The 20,892-nt window shown below is 35.1% G+C and overlaps 1 protein-coding gene across 1 annotated transcript; it reads right to left on the reverse strand.

The window, feature by feature from the left end:
• On the reverse strand, positions 1–19,767 carry LOC145890132 (uncharacterized). Its single transcript, XM_082981169.1, has 34 exons — positions 19,710–19,767; positions 19,452–19,624; positions 18,754–18,889; positions 18,495–18,590; positions 18,070–18,144; positions 17,809–17,883; positions 17,150–17,242; positions 14,110–14,184; positions 13,815–13,910; positions 13,473–13,547; positions 12,957–13,037; positions 12,772–12,846; positions 12,481–12,555; positions 11,752–11,826; positions 11,431–11,496; positions 11,209–11,274; positions 10,148–10,252; positions 8,936–9,040; positions 8,671–8,736; positions 7,608–7,712; positions 6,395–6,499; positions 6,129–6,194; positions 5,067–5,171; positions 4,802–4,867; positions 3,741–3,845; positions 3,475–3,540; positions 2,592–2,666; positions 2,373–2,474; positions 2,108–2,262; positions 1,953–2,011; positions 1,782–1,887; positions 1,356–1,514; positions 1,099–1,229; positions 1–696 (listed from the first exon to the last, which is right to left on the reverse strand). The coding sequence occupies exons 1-34, from the start codon at positions 19,765–19,767 to the stop codon at positions 609–611; spliced, it is 3,159 nt and encodes a 1,052-aa protein (XP_082837295.1). The 3' UTR covers positions 1–608.
• Between the last annotated feature and the right edge of the window lie 1,125 nt (positions 19,768–20,892).

Consider the following 20,892-nt stretch of genomic DNA (forward strand, 5'->3'; position numbering starts at 1 on the left):
ATGAAAATTGTAAGTCGTGTTATTTCAGAATTTCTACGTAAAGCGTAGCTACTTACAATTGTTGGTCAACTTTGGATTATTCATTACAATACTAAAAGTAGAAAAGAGAACATGAATTTTTCCGCCTAATGAATCTCAATAGAAATAACAATTGTTGTCTGCAAATACAATTTAGCGCACAACGGAACATGATACAATTCAATGACCAGTGAGTAGGTATTGCAATCTATATACAGGCAGTCCATGACATCGCTATAACAGCGACACAAAGAGGAAGAGGAAAAGGGCAAAGGCTGCACAACAAGAAACAATAGACAGTAAAGCGGAAACAAATCGTATGTACAAAACTTGCAAATTAAATATTATGACTGTATGGCATGTCACTAACATTCTAGTTGCGGGGGCATATGTCAAAACTTGGTATTGGATTCCTACAGCTAACAAAAACCTTTTCCTAAGCAATAGTACGACGCAACATAACAAATTGCGGCAACGTATAGTTTACAACCTTTAAAGCAACATCGCATAAACTTAGGCACGACATATTTAAAAGGACCATTTGTTGACCACTGGTAAGATGTTGACCACTGGTTGCTTGTCGCTGTTTTTTATGGTTCAAAAATCGTTTGAAAGGCCTGAAGAAACTTAACAATTGCCGCTCTCAATGTACTTGAACTAGTATATTCGTTTGGATACCTGAATCACAAAAAAATAATTTGCATATATCATAATGACTCAATGGCTGACATGAAAGTTTGTCACTCGTGTTTGGCAAATGATCACTATTGTGGCAAGTAGCATGATTAAATGACAAACATGTTCTAACACAATACCTTTTAAATAAGCACAAAACGTAGATATAAACATCATGTGCAGTGACAATTTCTGTGTGATAATTTTATCAGTCTATGCACAAGCGCATTTTAATCAAGTGGCACGCGTGATTATTCCCAAAGCGCATGTGACGCACCAGAAAAATGTCTTGACTCCCGCGCTTTAGCACGATGTTGCTATTAAAATTCCATATATGCGGTTAAGGTTACCAAAAGAAAAAACTATTCAAAGTAAATTTGACTGTAACGTTTCAGGAATAGGCACCTCGAAACAAGAATGTAGCAGAAATAGTGGTTTCCAAATGTACCATAGAGTTGTGCAGTGTTCACTGTTTCTCCTGTCCCTTCGCTTTTATCCGTGAAGTAGAGGGCGCTACTTCCAGTAGATTTAAAAAGCTGGAACAATATATCGAATAACTGCAAAATACCATTTTTAATGATAAAAGTAGCTTTGACCCAATGCGTATTGTTAGTGTTTCTCAAACATAGATTCCTTGTTATTAACCATGTTTTACATCTTACTTCAGCGCTTGACATAACAAAAAATATTTGTATGATAGATGGGTCTGATGTTCCATACACTTGATAAGCCCGATATTCAATATAGATTAATCCTTCCGTAAACCAATCATGGTGCGTTGTGTAACTTCCACTGCCATCGGCCCCTAAGTTTCCCCACTCCTTGAAATTCAAAAATAGAAAAAAAGTTAAGGACATTGCTCTGGAAAGACTTTCATGCTGTGGTTTTGTATCAAATACAATTGCGTGGTCAAAAAAATCCCTTTAACACGGGATTAACAAAATGTTTGATATTTGCACTTGAATGGCGTATATGAGATACAATCAAAATTGGATATTAGAGTTTCAATCAAACACATTTCTGCACTTACTTTGTCGACATACGTCCATTCGAGAACACGCTTAAAAATTATGCGAGATAGTTTATACCTTAATATAGTAACTTTGATAACTTTCCTTCAGGTTCCTGATGGACATTGCCAAGATAAACGGATGATCGGTAACGGAAGTCACTACAAACGATCTATCATTGGCCCTATACGAACATAAAGTAGTGTAAAATCTAGAAATCCAAACCTTTATGACAATTTTCTGTCTCACCAGTATGTTTTGTTGTAGTATATGGATATTCGTTGATCGTTGCCTTTCCAAACACTTAACTGGAAATGGCAAAACAGAGAACAATTTTTTTGATGAAAAACTCAATAAAAATTTGAACAAAAAATTTTAAAATGAATTGACAAAATTGTCCTTACCTGATTGCCTGTGTCATACATGTCGTATCCTCCGTCCGCTATACTCGTGGCTGAACCATCGTATACATACTGGTAAAAATTCGAGATCGTGGTTGGAAATGTTAGGGTTGCAGCCTTTTTCAGTGCTCTCACGTATCTTGCTAGTTCAAAATCGCCTTTCAAAAAAGCATAAAAACAACGAAATAAACCAACGTGAGATAGTTCTATAATCTTCATCTAACATTTTACAGCTTAGTCGGATTAGGGGTTACCAAATTTTGCATACCTCCTAACCCACAATCACTCAGAATGTGAAAAGAGGTTTCCATATTATTCTGCCACGTTTCGATGTCCTGAGTTGTGTCGTTTCTAAACCTCGCAATGTCACCTAAACAACAACGTAACATAAATTGTGGGAAAAATAAATTTTCGCATTATTAGGAGCAGACATTCACGTTAAAAAGTTCGCATGGCATTGAGTTATTGGAAAATGTAAGGTACTTACCCCCAATCGAGGTTGTTGTACTCAGCACTCCACCCAACGCCCTAGTACTCTCATTACGATGTATATTCAATTGGTCTAAACATAAAAATAAGAAGTATTCTCATTACGATGTATATTCAATTGGTCTAAACATCTGGATTAGTTTACACGTAGGCTAGTATTTACATATTTTCATTTTTGACATTTTCAAAAACAGTTTTTGGTCAAAAATACATTCGACAGCTAATTTTAAAGTGAAAGCTCCATTTGGTCAAATACGAACTCTCTGAAACAAATCCATATCACATATTAATTGATTAAGGCCTGGCTTGACTCCCGTTGTATTGTTATTAATTACTTGTCATGGCCCTCAATGAAGCACCATTAGATCCATGAAGGGTTTTTTGGCCATTGCGCGTTTCAAAGACTTCCTTATTGAATAGGTTTGTGTGCGATTGTTAAGTAACGTGGGAATGAACAAAAGCATGAAGTTGTGCCAATTGTGTGAATTCATTATATCGGGTACAGAGTTAAACCTAAACTTACGCAAATAAAGAAACGTTACAAGAAAAGGCCGTTTGGTCGGCAAAGTCGTGTGATAATCACACCAGCATCTCTCTAAGCATTCTGTGGCATAGGCATTTGTTAATGTTAAAAACTGCAGGTCGTCTGTGCTATGTTTATCAATGCTCATGATGGCAAGTAATCAATTGTCAATATTCTTCCAAGCGTCACAACACAAATTCCGAAAACACCAATATCTTTTTATTTTTTTCCAGTTTTGATTAGGATAATATGTGTTATCCTGTCCCCGAATGCCAAGTACCAGTATTTTGGTGCTCATTAAATCGGCGGACTAAACTATGCGTCAATTCACAACCTTTCATAGTATAGCGGTAGTTACCCTGGACAATATTGTTGTATGCTTGCATCTGTTGAATCGTTTCATTTCGATGAATTTTCAATTGGTCTAAAAACAACATGAAAGATTATATTTATTTAATGCAACCAAATTAAAATAAAGATGTTATGACAAAAACAAAATCAGAATTTTTTTGTATATGCGTTTCTATTCCAAATTTTGTGAGTTTGCAATTGCAGTTAGTGTTTGTTAAATGCAATATTGTAGTTTAATAAACAACTTGATAAATACAGTTGAATTTTTCTTACCATGAAGAATGCTCTGAAATGATTGAGTGTGTCCAGTTGTGGCCACTTGCTGTCGTAAAGCTGCTATGTCACGATGTGTTGTATTTTGCAATATGTCAAGCTGGCCTGAAGAGCAGGTATTTTAAAATTTATTTGGTATCATACCAAATATTTGAGATTGGCATACCACAGAATTACAACCTAGTTAGTTTACAATTACCCTAGTATTTGCGCATTTTCAAAACATTTGTTGGTCAATAATACATTCGACAGCAAATTTTGAAGTGAAAGCTCCATTTGGTCATAGACGGACCCCATGAAACAAATCCATATCACATCATAATAGATTAACCCCTGGCTTAACTCCCGTTGTATTGTTATTAATTACTTATGGCCCTCAAGGAAGCACCAATAGATCCATGAAGGGTTTTTCGGGCATTGCGCGTTTCAAAGACTTCCTTATTGAATAGGTTTGCGTGCGATTGTAGGTCAGGTGGGAATCAACAAAGTCATGAATTGGTGCCAATTGTGTGAATTCATCATATCGGGTACAGAGTTAAACCTAAACTTTTACGATTTTTTAAAGATACGCTACATTTTTTGTGGCGATTGTGGCGAAATATTTTAAATTTTTCAGTTAGTTTCTATGTATTTCTATTCAAACGTAACGTCGTGAAGTGCAAATATTTAATATTAATTTTAGTGAAGATTGGAATTAGGACAATGGTGTGCGACAACCTATAACCTGATTGTAGTATATTAACCAATCGTCGGGAACACGTGTAGTCCATTGGCATTCTTATGCATAGGCATTTATTAATGTAGAAAACTGCATTTCGTTTGTGTTATGTTCATAATGCTCTTAAATATCTATCACTCAATTGACAATATTTTTGGAAGCGTTACAGCTAAAATTCCGATTGAAGCGAAATATCCGATTATATTTTCATTTTTACCTGTTTTGATTAAGATAATATGTAATATATCGTTACCGAATGCCAAATGCCAGTATTTTGTTTATCTTTAAATCGGCGGACTAAACCATGCGCCAATTGACAAGCTATAATAGAAGCGGTAGTTACCCTGGACAATATTGTTGTATGCTTGCATCTGTTGAATTGTTTCATTTCGATGAATTTTCAATTGGTCTAAAAACAACATGAAAGATTATATTTATTTAATGCGACCAAATTAAAATAAAGATGTTATGACAAAAACAAAATCAGAATTTTTTGTATATGCGTTTCTATTCCAAATTTTGTGAGTTTGCAATTGCAGTTAGTGTTTGTTAAATGCAATATTGTAGTTTAATAAACAACTTCATAAATACAGTTGAATTTTTCTTACCATGAAGAATGCTCTGAAATGCTTGAGTGTGTGAAGTTGTGGCCATTTGCTGTCGTAAAGCGTCAATGTTACGATGTGTTGTATTTTGCAATATGTCAAGCTGGCCTGAAGCGCATGTATTTTATCATTTATTTGGTATCATACTAAATATTTGAGATTGGCATGTGACAGAATTACACCCCGGTTACTTTACATATAGGCTGGTATTTGCACATTTTCAAAACTGTTTCTGGTCAATAATACATTCGACAGCTACATTTTGAAGTGAAAGCTCCATTTGGCCAAAGACGGACCCCATGAAACAAATCCATATCACATCTTAATTGATTAACCCCTGGCTTAACTCCCGTTGTATTGTTATTAATTACTTATGGCCCTCAAGGAAGCACCAATAGATCCATGAAGGGTTTTTCGGGCATTGCGCGTTTCAAAGACTTCCTTATTGAATAGGTTTGCGTGCGATTGTAGGTCACGTGGGAATCAACAAAGTCATGAATTGGTGCCAATTGTGTGAATTCATCATATCGGGTACAGAGTTAAACCTAAACTTTTACGATTTTTTAAAGATACGCTACATTTTTTGTGGCGATTGTGGCGAAATATTTTTAATTTTTCAGTTAGTTTCTATGTATTTCTATTCAAACGTAACGTCGTGAAGTGCAAATATTTAATATTAATTTTAGTGAAGATTGGAATTAGGACAATGGTGTGCGACAACCTATAACCTGATTGTAGTATATTAACCAATTGTCGGGAACACGTGTAGTCCATTGGCATTCTTATGCATAGGCATTTATTAATGTAGAAAACTGCATTTCGTTTGTGTTATGTTCATAATGCTCTTAAATATCTATCCCTCAATTGACAATATGTTTGGAAGCGTTACAGCTAAAATTCCGATTGAAGCGAAATATCCGATTATATTTTCATTTTTACCTGTTTTGATTAAGATAATATGTAATATATCGTTACCGAATGCCAAATGCCAGTATTTTGTTTATCTTTAAATCGGCGGACTAAACCATGCGCCAATTGACAAGCTATAATAGAAGCGGTAGTTACCCTGGACAATATTGTTGTATGCTTGCATCTGTTGAATTGTTTCATTTCGATGAATTTTCAATTGGTCTAAAAACAACATGAAAGATTATATTTATTTAATGCGACCAAATTAAAATAAAGATGTTATGACAAAAACAAAATCAGATTTTTTTGTATATGCGTTTCTATTCCAAATTTTGTGAGTTTGCAAATTGCAGTTAGTGTTTGTTAAATGCAATATTGTAGTTTAATAAACAACTTCATAAATACAGTTGAATTTTTCTTACCATGAAGAATGCTCTGAAATGCTTGAGTGTGTGAAGTTGTGGCCATTTGCTGTCGTAAAGCGTCAATGTTACGATGTGTTGTATTTTGCAATATGTCAAGCTGGCCTGAAGCGCATGTATTTTATCATTTATTTGGTATCATACTAAATATTTGAGATTGGCATGTGACAGAATTACACCCCGGTTACTTTACATATAGGCTGGTATTTGCACATTTTCAAAACTGTTTCTGGTCAATAATACATTCGACAGCTACATTTTGAAGTGAAAGCTCCATTTGGTCAAAGACGGACTCCATGAAACAAATCCATATCACGTCATAATAGATTAACGCTTGGCTTGACTCCCGTTGTATTGTTATTAATTACTTATGGCCCTCAAGGAAGCACCATTAGATCTATGAAGGGTTTTTCGGGCGATTGCGCGTTTGAAAGACTTCCTCATTGAATACGTTTGTGTGCGAATTTGAGTCACGTGAAAATAAAAAAAAGCATGAAATTGTGCCAATTGTGTGAATTCATCATATCGGGTACAGAGTTAAACCTAAACTTTCTCGATTTTTTAAAGAAATGATACTATTTTTGTGACGATTGTGGCGAAAATATTTAAAAATTTTCGGTTAGTTTCCATGTATTTCCACTCTAACGTAACGTCGTGAATATTTAATATTGGATTTTAGTGAAGATTGGATTTAAGACAATGGTGTGCAACAACATACAACCTTATTTTAGTTTATTAGCTAATTTCCGGAACACATTTGGTCAATAGGCATTTTTGGCATAGGCATTTATTAATGTAGAAAACTGCATGCCGTTTGTGTAATGTTCATAATGTTCCTAAATGTCTGTTACTTAATCGTCAATATTTTTGGAAGCTTTGAAAAGAAACCGGTTTTGATTAAGATAGTATGTGATAGTTTTTCACCGAATGCCAAGTACCAGTATTTTGTTGATCTTTAAATCGGCGAACTAAACTATGCGCCAATTGACAAGCTATAATAGAAGCGGTAGTTTTCCTGAACAATCTTGTTGTATGCTTGCATATGTTGAGTAGTTTCATTTCTATGAATTTTCAATTGGGCTAAAAACAACATGAAAGTTTATATTTATTGATAGGATTGAACAATTTTGTTTGCAATTGCAGTGTATTTTTTGTCAATTCCAATATTTGCAGTTGAATAAATAACTTGATAAATACAGTTGAAAATTCTTACCATGAAGAAAGCTCTGAAATGCTTGAATTTGTGAAGTTGTGGCCACTTGCTGTCGTAAAGCTGCTATGTCACGATGTGTTGTATTTTGCAATACATCAAGCTGGCCTGAAGAGCAGGTATTTTAAAATTTATTTGGTATCATACCAAATATTTGAGATGGGCATGCCACAGAATTACAACCTAGCTAGTTTACAAGGAGCCTAGTATTTGCGCATTTTCAAATCATTTTTTGGCCAATAATACATTCGACAGCTAATTTTGAAGTGAAAGCTCCATTTGGTCAAAGACGGACCCCCTGAAACAAATCCATATCACGTCATAATAGATTAACCCCTGGCTTAACTCCCGTTGTATTGTTATTAATTACTTATGGCCCTCAAGGAAGCACCAATAGATCCATGAAGGGTTTTTCGGGCATTGCGCGTTTCAAAGACTTCCTTATTGAATAGGTTTGCGTGCGATTGTAAGTCACGTGGGAATGAACAAAGTCATGAAGTTGTGCCAATTGTGTGAATTCATCATATCGGGTACAGAGTTAAACCTAAAATCTTTTACGATTTTTTAAAGATACGCTACAATTTTTGTGGCGATTGTGGCGAAATATTTTTAATTTTTCAGTTAGTTTCTATGTATTTCTATTCAAACGTAACGTCGTGAAGTGCAAATATTTAATATTAATCTTAGTGAAGATTGGAATTAGGACAATGGTGTGCGACAACCTATAACCTGATTGTAGTGTATTAACCAATTGTCGGGAACACGTGTAGTCCATTGGCATTCTTATGCATAGGCATTTATTAATGTAGAAAACTGCATTTCGTTTGTGTTATGTTCATAATGCTCTTAAATATCTATCACTCAATTGACAATATTTTTGGAAGCGTTACAGCTAAAATTCCGATTGAAGCGAAATATCCGATTATATTTTCATTTTTACCTGTTTTGATTAAGATAATATGTAATATATCGTTACCGAATGCCAAATGCCAGTATTTTGTTTATCTTTAAATCGGCGGACTAAACCATGCGCCAATCGACAAGCTATAATAGAAGCGGTAGTTACCCTGGACAATATTGTTGTTTGCTTGCATCTGTTGAATTGTTTCATTTCGATAAATTTTCAATTGGTCTAAAAACAACATGAAAGATTATATTTATTTAATGCGACCAAATTAAAATAAAGATGTTATGACAAAAACAAAATCAGAATTTTTTGTATATGCGTTTCTATTCCAAATTTTGTGAGTTTGCAATTGCAGTTAGTGTTTGTTAAATGCAATATTATAGTTTAATAAACAACTTCATAAATACAGTTGAATTTTTCTTACCATGAAGAATGCTCTGAAATGCTTGAGTGTGTGAAGTTGTGGCCATTTGCTGTCGTAAAGCGTCAATGTTACGATGTGTTGTATTTTGCAATATGTCAAGCTGGCCTGAAGCGCATGTATTTTATCATTTATTTGGTATCATACTAAATATTTGAGATTGGCATGTGACAGAATTACACCCCGGTTACTTTACATATAGGCTGGTATTTGCACATTTTCAAAACTGTTTCTGGTCAATAATACATTCGACAGCTACATTTTGAAGTGAAAGCTCCACTTGGCCAAAGACGGACCCCATGAAACAAATCCATATCACATCTTAATTGATTAACGCTTGGCTTGACTCCCGTTGTATTGTTATTAATTACTTATGGCCCTCAAGGAAGCACCATTAGATCTATGAAGGGTTTTTCGGGCGATTGAGCGTTTGAAAGACTTCCTCATTGAATACGTTTGTGTGCGAATTTGAGTCACGTGAAAATAAAAAAAAGCATGAAATTGTGCCAATTGTGTGAATTCATCATATCGGGTACAGAGTTAAACCTAAACTTTCTCGATTTTTTAAAGAAATGATACTATTTTTGTGACGATTGTGCGAAAATATTTAAAAATTTTCGGTTAGTTTCCATGTATTTCCACTCTAACGTAACGTCGTGAATATTTAATATTGGATTTTAGTGAAGATTGGATTTAAGACAATGGTGTGCAACAACATACAACCTTATTTTAGTTTATTAGCTAATTTCCGGAACACATTTGGTCAATAGGCATTTTTGGCATAGGCATTTATTAATGTGGAAAACTGCAAGTCGTTTGTGTTATGTTCATAATGTTCCTAAATGTCTGTTACTTAATCGTCAATATTTTTGGAAGCTTTGAAAAGAAACCGGTTTTGATTAAGATAGTATGTGATAGTTTTTCACCGAATGCCAAGTACCAGTATTTTGTTGATCTTTAAATCGGCGAACTAAACTATGCGCCAATTGACAAGCTATAATAGAAGCGGTAGTTTTCCTGAACAATGTTGTTGTATGCTTGCATATGTTGAGTAGTTTCATTTCTATGAATTTTCAATTGGGCTAAAAACAACATGAAAGTTTATATTTATTGATAGGATTGAACAATTTTGTTTGCAATTGCAGTGTATTTTTTGTCAATTCCAATATTTGCAGTTGAATAAATAACTTGATCAATACAGTTGAAAATTGTTACCATGAAGAAAGCTCTGAAATGCTTGAATTTGTGAAGTTGTGGCCACTTGCTGTCGTAAAGCTGCTATGTCACGATGTGTTGTATTTTGCAATACATCAAGCTGGCCTGAAGAGCAGGTATTTTAAAATTTATTTGGTATCATACCAAATATTTGAGATGGGCATGCCACAGAATTACAACCTAGCTAGTTTACAAGGAGCCTAGTATTTGCGCATTTTCAAATCATTTTTTGGCCAATAATACGTTCGACAGCTAATTTTGAAGTGAAAGCTCCATTTGGTCATAGACGGACCCTCTGAAACAAATCCATATCACATCTTAATTGATTAACCCCTGGCTTGACTCCCGTTGTATTGTTATTAATTACTTATGGCCCTCAAGGAAGCACCAATAGATCCATGAAGGGTTTTTCGGGCATTGCGCGTTTCAAAGACTTCCTTATTGAACACGTTTGCGTGCGATTGTAAGTCACGTGGGAATGAACAAAAGCATAAAATTGTGCCAATTGTGTGAATTCATCATATCGGGTACAGAGTTAAACCTAAACTTTTACGATTTTTCAAAGATACGCTACATTTTTTGTGGCGATTGTGGCGAAATATTTTTAATTTTTCGGTTAGTTTCTTTGTATTTCTGTTCAAACGTAACGTCGTGAAGTGCAAATATTTAATATTAATTTTAGTGAAGATTGGAATTAGGACAATGGTGTGCGACAACCTATAACCTGATTGTAGTATATTAACCAATTGTCGGGAACACGTGTAGTCCATTGGCATTCTTATGCATAGGCATTTATTAATGTAGAAAACTGCATTTCGTTTGTGTTATGTTCATAATGCTCTTAAATATCTATCACTCAATTGACAATATTTTTGGAAGCGTTACAGCGAAAATTCCGATTAAAGAGAAATTTCCGATTATATTTTCATTTTTACCTGTTTTGATTAAGATAATATGTAATATATCGTTACCGAATGCCAAATGCCAGTATTTTGTTTATCTTTAAATCGGCGGACTAAACCATGCGCCAATTGACAACCAATAATAGAAGCTGTAGTTACCCTGAACAATATTGTTGTATGCTTGCATATGTTGAGTAGTTTCATTTCGATGAATTTCCAATTGGTCTAAAAACAACATGAAAGTTTATAAATATTGATAGGATTGAATAATTTTGTTTGCAAATTGCAGTATATTTTTTGTCAATTCCAATATTTGCAGTTGAATCAATGACTTGATAAGTACAGTTGAAAATTCTTACCATGGGCATGGATATTTCTTACCTGTAACATAACTTTGCAGGGCTTGCATATCAGCGATGGTGCCATTTCGATAGTTTTCTAAGTTATCTGAATAAACAGGAAGTTTTGTGAGTAGAATTATTCGTTTGTAAGTTTGGATTACAACGAAGTGAACATAATGTGATTTTCTGAAACAAAAACGTTTCAAAAGGTTTTTGCAGCCGTTTGCATGCAATGTTACCTCCTGTAGAAGTCAGAACATTACTCTTAATAAGTGAATATTAACTATACGTCTCAACGAATTCCTTTACACATTTTGCCCTACTTAATGATTGAATAAAACGTTAAAAGTAATATTCTTACCCTGTACGTAGGTTACGCTTCCCTGGATAGCTCTCATGCTTTGGTTGCTTCCATCCCGATGTATCTCCAGTTGACCTGAACGTAGGCTATGTATTTTACACATTACAAGATGTTTAATTTGTTACATTTTAAGTATATAATGCTTTTGTGCTTCAATATCAACAATGTTAGTATCTCTCAAGGGTTGTCAAAATAATCTCGTTCAATTATTCAACTTTAGATCCTTCGCCATTGCTGTGCTGGTGAAGATTTATTAAGGCCACTTAAAGGAAATATATTTCTTTATAATCCACAATTTCTAAGATATTCAACTGTGTTTTCAGGCTCTTGCTATACTGTTGCTCAAGGTTTAGTTTGATGTAATGTGTTGTTTTGATTATAAAAGTGTGACTTTAAACAGATTTTACATAATCAAATAAGTTATGTTAAATCCATACCTGAATACTGCATTTTAACTTTAATAATAAACATGGCCCATTAATTCAACTTAGAATATTCAAGCATTGTTTAAATTTTAGGCAAAATCCAAGCATAAAGACACATAACGAAGAATGTGTCCCATATCACCAAAAGCATAGAAAGTAAAAAATTAGGGTGTTGTCGAAATTTGATTTTGTTGGCGAAATTTAATTCAAGTTATCGAATATTTGCATTTACCCCGTGTGCTTCACATTAGGACAAAACATAATACAATATTTTGCACATGTTTTAAGTAAATACGGTCCTTACTTTGTATTAATGCTACACTTCTCTGAATTCCTTGCATTACAACTGTGGTTTCATTTCCACGAATTTCCATTTGACCTGAAAACAACATAGTCGGCATTTCCTCATCACCATTTTAATTTTGCAGACCTAGTGTAGCACAAATTTTTTTTTATCAGGAAAAAAAAGTAGTGGTATCACAGGTTGAGAAACACTGATCTACAGCATTTCCGTTGTGATGGCAAACTCCCCTATGTGCTTTAATTGAGAATATTACAATCATTTGAACAGCTTTCAGAAAACAAAGGTTCTTACTTTGTATCGATGTTAAACTTCCCTTTATGCCTTTGATCACAGCAGTAGACTCATTTCTATAAGTTTCCATATAGCCTAAACACAACATAGCAATACTTTTTGTAACTTTTTAACACCTTTTCACTATCTTTGTAATCCTATGATCCTTAATTTTTTGCGCAAATAAAACATATCAGTTATATCACTTCTCAACGCTTGGATTTGTGAAGGTGTTGTCATTTGTTTCCGTAACGCGTTAATGTAGTGATATGTAGATTTTTGCTGATCTAAACAACAAGTTTGGTATGTTTATGTTTCGAACGATGATGGCACAGTGATTAGTTATAACATAGTACCTTTTGTAGCAATAGTCCAAGAAATATAGCAATCTTGGACTATTAAACGGGGAACGTTTTAAACGGTTAGTGTTCAAGCGGGGTTTAATGACACAGGAAATGTTTGTATTCCTATTTTATTACTCTGAAATCTGGTTGAAAGTTTAGATTGATACATGGTCAATAATACGTTGTTGCTAAAGGAAGAATAAGTTTAAAGTAAAACGAAGTTCGTTCACATGCAAAACGCAGAAATGGAATCGTCAACTGCAAAGTAACATTTTTGGCGATCTCCGTTGTGGAATTTTTGTCGTTAGGTTTACTAGCATCAAAGTCATGCAGAATTAGGCATACAAATTCACAAATAATAATCAAAATGGTCATTACCTTGTATTGCGGACATATTTATCCGAATTTCTTGCATGTTCTGAGTAGTTTCATTTCGATACATTTGCATTTCGCCTAGACAAACATTGGCATAAATAACTTTTGTAACAAACCAAATAACGAATCAATTATGAAGTTGTATTTGAATAAGACGCATTTTAAATCATTTAATCGTTGCGTTTACTGAAACTAAGGAACTGACGATGCCCACAGGGCGAAATATATATTCCAAATATCAACCAGACTGACCCTGTTGTCAAAAGCTATTGCTTTGTGTGGATATAGTGCCATTACGGAAGTTACATAGCGATTGCTAGGCCAACATTTGCAGTTAAAACTTACCAAGGACATTTTCACTTTTTGCCGATTGAATTGTTGAAGTTGTGGACATATGTTTCTGCAACTCTTGTAGGTAGTGATGTGTAGCATTTTGACGACCTAAATTCCAAGTTTATTGTGTTAATATTTCTCCATTGACATGTTCATGTTATGATAATTAGTTGCACATATTTATTTTTTCTGATTTGAAACTCAAATCAGAAACAATAGTCATGGAAAGGATGAGCCTGTGGGCGACAATTAAGAACAAACCGTGATACAAAATTTTGCACAACATTCAGACAACAAAGGTCCTTACTCTGTATTGATGTTAAACGTATCTGCATTCCTTGCATCAAAGTAGTACTTTTATTTTCGAGAATTTCCATTTGGCCTGAACACAACAAAGTTATCAAACATTTTTGTGACTTTTTAACAACTTTTTACTGTTTATTTATTCCCATGATTCTTTGTGGTTTATAGGTAAAATTAATGGATATTATTACACTGTTACTACAGGAAGGAAAAAGTGTTTGTTTTCTTCTAGTTTCATTACAACAGCGTTCCTTAAGTTACAAAATGCAGTAATGGAATCGTCAAACTGCAAAGCAACATTTTTTGCACAAGTCCGTCATGGAAGTTTTTTTCAATAGGTTTATTGCCACCACATCCCACAGGATTAACCCTTTAAGCGCCACGCCCTATAATCAACAATTGAAGATTTTTCATTGTTTAAGTTCAGGAAGCTATAACTTTTTATCTATCTACAAACGCTAGACTAAAAAATAAAACACAAAAATCATGTACAAATTCATACTCTACACAGTTATCGCTTTTAACCACTCCTACTAAAATAGTTTCCAAGCCATAGGTACCCTATTTAAAATTTCCATAACTCCCGAAATTGTGCGAATTTTAAAATAATTCGACTGTTGACTCAATCAGTGTGAACACCAAGACGCAATGAAGCGAAAAAACTGGGACGCTGCATTTGATACAGGGTTGCCAGATTGGCGCTTTCGGCGCCAAATTCCCTGAATTTGGCTTTTTTCCATTTTGTCTGGCGCGCAAAATTTGGTTTGGCTTATTTGGCCCTTTTCTGGCGTTTTTCCTGTTAGCTTTGCGTTCGGAAGTTGCCCGGGCTCGTTCGTGACGAAACAGGTTCGCGGTATGCTCCTTTTCGGTAAAAAACGTCACGCATCACAGCCCAAGCTAGTTCAGAAGCGTTGCAAACTGTATGCCTGGGTCGCGTAAACCAATGTCCACAGAAAACATTTCTATGACTTTTTCGTAAACTTGACTACTTCTTTAGTGACGTCATAATTTGAGTTTTGAAAGACTGTTTGTTAAAAGTTTGCGTAGCACTGGCACTGCTATGCACATAGAAAGACGGATATAATCCAAGAGCATAAATAAACAAAGAAGAGATTATATGTTGCTCTACCACATGAATGTAATTTGCCTGTAAATACAATTGAACTTATGTTAGGGGAGCAGAAAATTAAACAATACAGTATTTAAACGATTGACTCTTTTCTGTTTCACTCAAAACTAGTTTTGGCGCTTTTTGGCGTTTTTTGTCGTGTTGTTTGGCTCTAAACAAAAAAAATATTCTGGCAACCCTGATTTGATATTTTTGAGCGACGGTACTGTCTAGTAAACTGAAATTTTAGGGAGTTATTTTGGTATAACCTACTTATACTGTTAGTTATTGCTTGTAAAAGGGCTTGTAAACTTTATAACACAGCTCAGGCGTTTGCTAACTGATAGCAGATGAATTTGACAGCACTTCTAAAAAAAATTTTTTTTGTTTGTTTCTTTTTGTGTTCAACTGGTAGTGTATGTCAGCAAGTTGATGAAAAAGAAGGCATAACATCAATGTATATTGATAATTGAATAGACAAGCCTTCTACCAGTGCACATAAACCTTTTCCACAACATAACAGAGACAATGTAGAAAAAAAAACAAGGAAAAAAATCAGTTGTATGAAATTGAAGCTACCCTAATTACTGGGTGACGCCCACAGCCACACCCACAACTGTTGGATACTTGAACAAATTGCATGAATATGGTTCCATATATGATGCTTTGATAGCAAATTATACATCAGGGATGTTACAGAGGTGACTGTGACATGACCACATCATCATCATTGAACTTTTTGTGGTTCTGTTTTGGATATACCCTTCCGAGAACAATTGGCGATTGTTATGCAAAGAAAAGAATATGAATAATTGAGTATACAAGCCAACTACTAGTGTATAAGCCTTAGCCACAACATGACAGAGACACTCTAGAAAAAAGACAAGGAAAAAATCAGCTGTATGAAATTGAAGCGACCGTATTTACCGAGTCACGCCTTCAACGACACCCACAACCCTTTGATTCTTGAACAAATTGTATGAATATGGTTCAATATATGATGCTTTGATAGCAAATTATGCATCAGGGATGTTACAGAGGTGACTGTGACATGACCAAATCATCATCATTGAACTTTTTGTGTTCTGTTTTGGATATACCCTTCCGAAAACCATTGGCGATTGTTATGCTGAGGAAAGAATTACTCAATTGTCTATTGTCCGGAAAGCAAAACCAGTGTTATGGAACCAGAATAAAAACCTGTAACTATAAGTAATGAAGGTGTTCATGTTATGTACATTTGTTCCTGCTATTTTGTTGTTTTGTACGCAAAAAATACAACAATACCACCAGTCAAAATTTGCATGCGCACATCTCGCCATTGTGACGTCATAGAAAGAAACGGAAACCGCCGATCGAAAGCTGAGACCCTCGCGCACAATTCGTCTGTAGAACGTTTCGCGCTACTCCCAACGGGTAGTTGGCCATTTAATTGGCCAATTTGGTTTGTTCATAATGATAATCATCATCAAATGAATGACTAATTAATCAAAAAATTTCAATGCAAATGTATTTTTTTTTTTTTTTTTTTTCAATAAACTTCACGCTTCAAGTTGTCTGTTGCTGAAAACCTTATGTCTCTAGGCCAATCACAACGGAATTGATAATTAATCAAAAAAAGTACCTCTTTGGGCCTTAAGTGGCCCGTGGCGCTTAAAGGGTTAAACCATTTAAATTTACAAGTTTTTAAAATGGTACTAACCTTGTAATGCAGATACTCTTATCCGAATCTTTTGCAGGTTCTGAGTAGTTTCATTTCGATACAATTGCATTTCGCCTTGACACACATGGCATAAATAACTTTTGCAACAAACCAAATAATGATTCAATTATGAAGCGGTTAAGATATTTTGTAATTTTACGAATGCACTTTTTGTTTAAGTTGTCAATGCTGTGAGGATTTAAATGCTTTGCCACACAATCAGAAGTTACTCACCAATCACAAAATTCTGCAATGCTTGAATTTGTGTACTTGTGGTCATCTGTTGAATTTCACGACATGAAGTATTCTGAAAACTCTCCATCTTTCCTAAAGGGCAAGTATAAAATATTTTTTACTGCCACATTATTGTGGTTCAATTGTTTCCAAAAAACTTCTTTTCCTTTTTGTGCCATTCCCTGGCATATTTACAACATGGCAAATGTTTGATTTGTAGTTTGTTAAACATCGGCAAGTGCGTTTGTTCTTCCTTTCTGAGCGATAAGGTCATGACAGACGTGGAGGGTTATGTGATAATCAAATGCTGGTAACGAGGGTATGGCGCCCGGGCATCCTTGCGAATAGGGTTCTTTTGTGCAAGCACGTTTTACTTCCTGATTCATAAAATTTATATGGGATAGAACTGTTGCATAGTTAAGGCAGTCGTGCCAACGTCTGGACAGCAATCGCGACGCGGATATCTGGTTATATATCTGCTGTGGTTTGAAACAATTTCATGGATAACAAACAATCGTTACAAACATTGCTCTCAACATGAAACCGTTAAAAACTAGCCTGTTTTACGACAAGCAATATTTTTTTATTTTAAATATAAACCATATCATATTGCTGTACACGAAAATTGTGAATGTCTGCCTTCGTTAGGTAACCCATACCTTGCATTAAACTTAGATTTTCTTTAACTTCTTGCAACTTCTGAGTAGATATGTTTTGATGTATTTTCAATTCACCTAAACATAACGTGATGTGTTTTATTGCTTTGAAAAGTCAAGGAAATACTAAATGGAATCGTCAAACTGCAAAGTAACATTTTTGGCGATCTCCGTGGTGGAATTTTTGTCGTTAGGTTTACTAGCATCAAAGTCATGCAGAATTAGGCATACAAATTCACAAATAATAATTGAAATGGTCATTACCTTGTATTGCGGACATATTTATCCGAATTTCTTGCATGTTCTGAGTAGTTTCATTTCGATACAATTGCATTTCGCCTAGACAAACATTCGCATAAATAACTTTTGTAACAAACCAAATAACGAATCAATTATGAAGTTGTATTTGAATAAGACGCTTTTTAAAACATTTAATCGTTGCGTTTACTGAAACTAAGGAACTGACGATGCCTACAGGGCGAAATATATATTCCAAACAACAGCCGGACTGACCCTGTTGTCAAAAGTTAGTGCGTTGTGTGCATAATGCCATTACGGAAGTTACATAGCGATTGCCAGGCCAACATTTGCTGCCTGTGGTTTAGATCTAAATTTTTTAATATTTGAAGTAATTACAATGGAGTTTGTTAAAAACCTGTTCGTTAATATTATGTGCAGTTAAAACTTACCAAGGAAATTTTCACTTTTCGTGAATTGAATTGTTGAAGTTGTGGACATATGTTTCTGCAACTCTTGTATGTAGTGATGTGTAGCATTTTGCTGACCTAAATCCCAAGTGTATTGTGTTAAGTTTTCTCCATGGAAATGTCCATATTAAGACAGTAATTTTTCCTGTTTTTAAAGTTAAATCAGGAACAATAGTGAACACAAGAAGTTGTTACGTCCATTGAAATACCCCTCCTGGTTGCAGCAACAACAAAATATTACCTTTTATTTCATTTGCGATGGAGTTTGTTTGGTCAATACTGTCATGATTATCACGAATTAAACTTCTAATCACAGAAAGGCGTCCCTCGTTAGTCAATGTGAAGTTCTTGCGGTCGAGACGAATTTGAAGTATTTCCTGGTATAAATCTTAGTGGAAAGATTAAACTGTGAGTTTGGATGTTTGCGATGTCGGTAGTAAGACATGCATAAAAAATGGTAGTATGCCATCCATAAGTATTAAAACTAAAAGAAACACGTGTTGTAGACAAACGAACCTTTGAGAAACTCAAAATTTTCTGTAATGATGTCCAGTTTTTTCCCCAAAATATCTGAAACCATTGACGAAATCGTTTGGGGTCACTAAAGATAATCAAATCAATAACTCTAACCGTTTTGTTCTTTGAGCTGACTGGTAAGTATTATTTTAGGAGATCCGCGTTCTTTGCAGGGTGTGACGTTAAGTTCTGTGTAAAAATATATGTACTATGTAAAATAATGTATCATATATTTAAACAATACCACTTACTTGCTGGGAGGCCACTAAGTTTTGCATCAATCTACAAAAATATGAATGAAACCTTCGGTTTAAGCGCAGGAAATATATGCACTGTATGCGTTGTATTCTTATAGTTTTCATTAAAGTCCAACATACATTAAACGCACTATAACGGTATTTTGTTTAATGCATTGATGCTTACCTTGTGGTACGTTACACCAAAACCAACTAACATAAAGATGCCAAATAACACCACTGAAACTCCCGCAATCTTTATCGTCTTTTCCAACAAGCGCTCCATATTTCGTAACTGCCCTGAGGTTTCATCGCGGGGAATTTTGTTTGTCGTTTCGCATGACGAACCTGCAGTGCCACCTAAAACAAACGGAAAAGTGCCACATTTTAGCAACAAAACTAAACCCAATGGGCTTCACGAATATTGATCGGTTTGGTATGTTACCTTGATCAAACGATGTCGTTGCCATTTGGTGTAATAATTCTCCTCTTTCTTTACTCATGTTTCGGATCCTCACGTTACGTACTTTGCTACAACTGTATTTTGTTGCAATGAAATAGTTTAAATGCAACTATTTGAAGGAAGCCTAAAATCGCCTTGCCTATGTTCCGCTCGAATTTGAAGTACTTACAACTTTCGGTACAGAACGGTATGTTGGGCGGAGCAGGAAGTTTCAGGCCCTCGATTGACTGGAGCTGACTCAACCGATTGCTCTATCAGCCATAATACATTTCTGAAAGATGCTGCAGAGCCACCAAAAATTACAACATAAGCCTCTACTGTTACCTAAAGTAAAGTCTTCGTAAAATATTGATTGACTGTGTCGTCCTTTTGTGTGCATCTGCAGTGCGAGCACGCTTTTTGCCCATTGCCTTGTTAACACCCTTTAACTGCCTCGGGCCCCATCTCAGCCCAAAAAAGGAGGATATTACCTAAAATTATTTCTCCCGTTGTAATTGGCCTAGCGACCTAAGGTTTTCAGCAACAGACAGCTTGAAGTTTATTATAAAAAAAAAAATATTTACATTTGTAACGTTTATGCGTGACGTAGTGTTCACATTTACGTAATTTTCCATTAGGTAATGGAGAGTGACTTGCAGTTTTGTACTGCCCAGATAAATACCACAGTTCTCGGAACTGTCCAGGGAGAACACGTAATTAAGTATCGCGGTTCGCACGCAAGCCGCATAACTGAATTGCTTTTAAATCTCTGGTTTCTGTGGCCCGAATTCATTCCACATTGTGGGATCGCCTACTCAGCGCTGGGCTTCTGCCTAATGTAGTTTCACCATTCATTCTACATGTTGGTTCGCCGGAATTGACAGTGCGATTTCCCGCAGCGACAAGCCAACGCCCGCCGGCAGCCCGGGCCAAAATAACGAGACGGAAATTGGGCAGGGGGAAACGAACAATCACGGATAATATCCAACGTTGTATATGGGGAACGATGAAATCCGTCTTTTTTTTTTTTTTTTTTTTTTTTTTTTGTGTTAGTTTGTTTTATTCACCAAAACGAAAGATATATGTTCAGAAATACAACTCAGCCCCAGAGTAGCATAAACAAACGGTGATTCTACGCTAAAAGCGTACCAACATGTAGAATGGAATGTTGAAACTACACTAGGCA

Source organism: Ascidia mentula, chromosome 2 (genome assembly GCF_947561715.1).
Source record: "Ascidia mentula chromosome 2, kaAscMent1.1, whole genome shotgun sequence".
In the NCBI taxonomy this organism is placed as follows: Eukaryota; Metazoa; Chordata; class Ascidiacea; order Phlebobranchia; family Ascidiidae; genus Ascidia; species Ascidia mentula.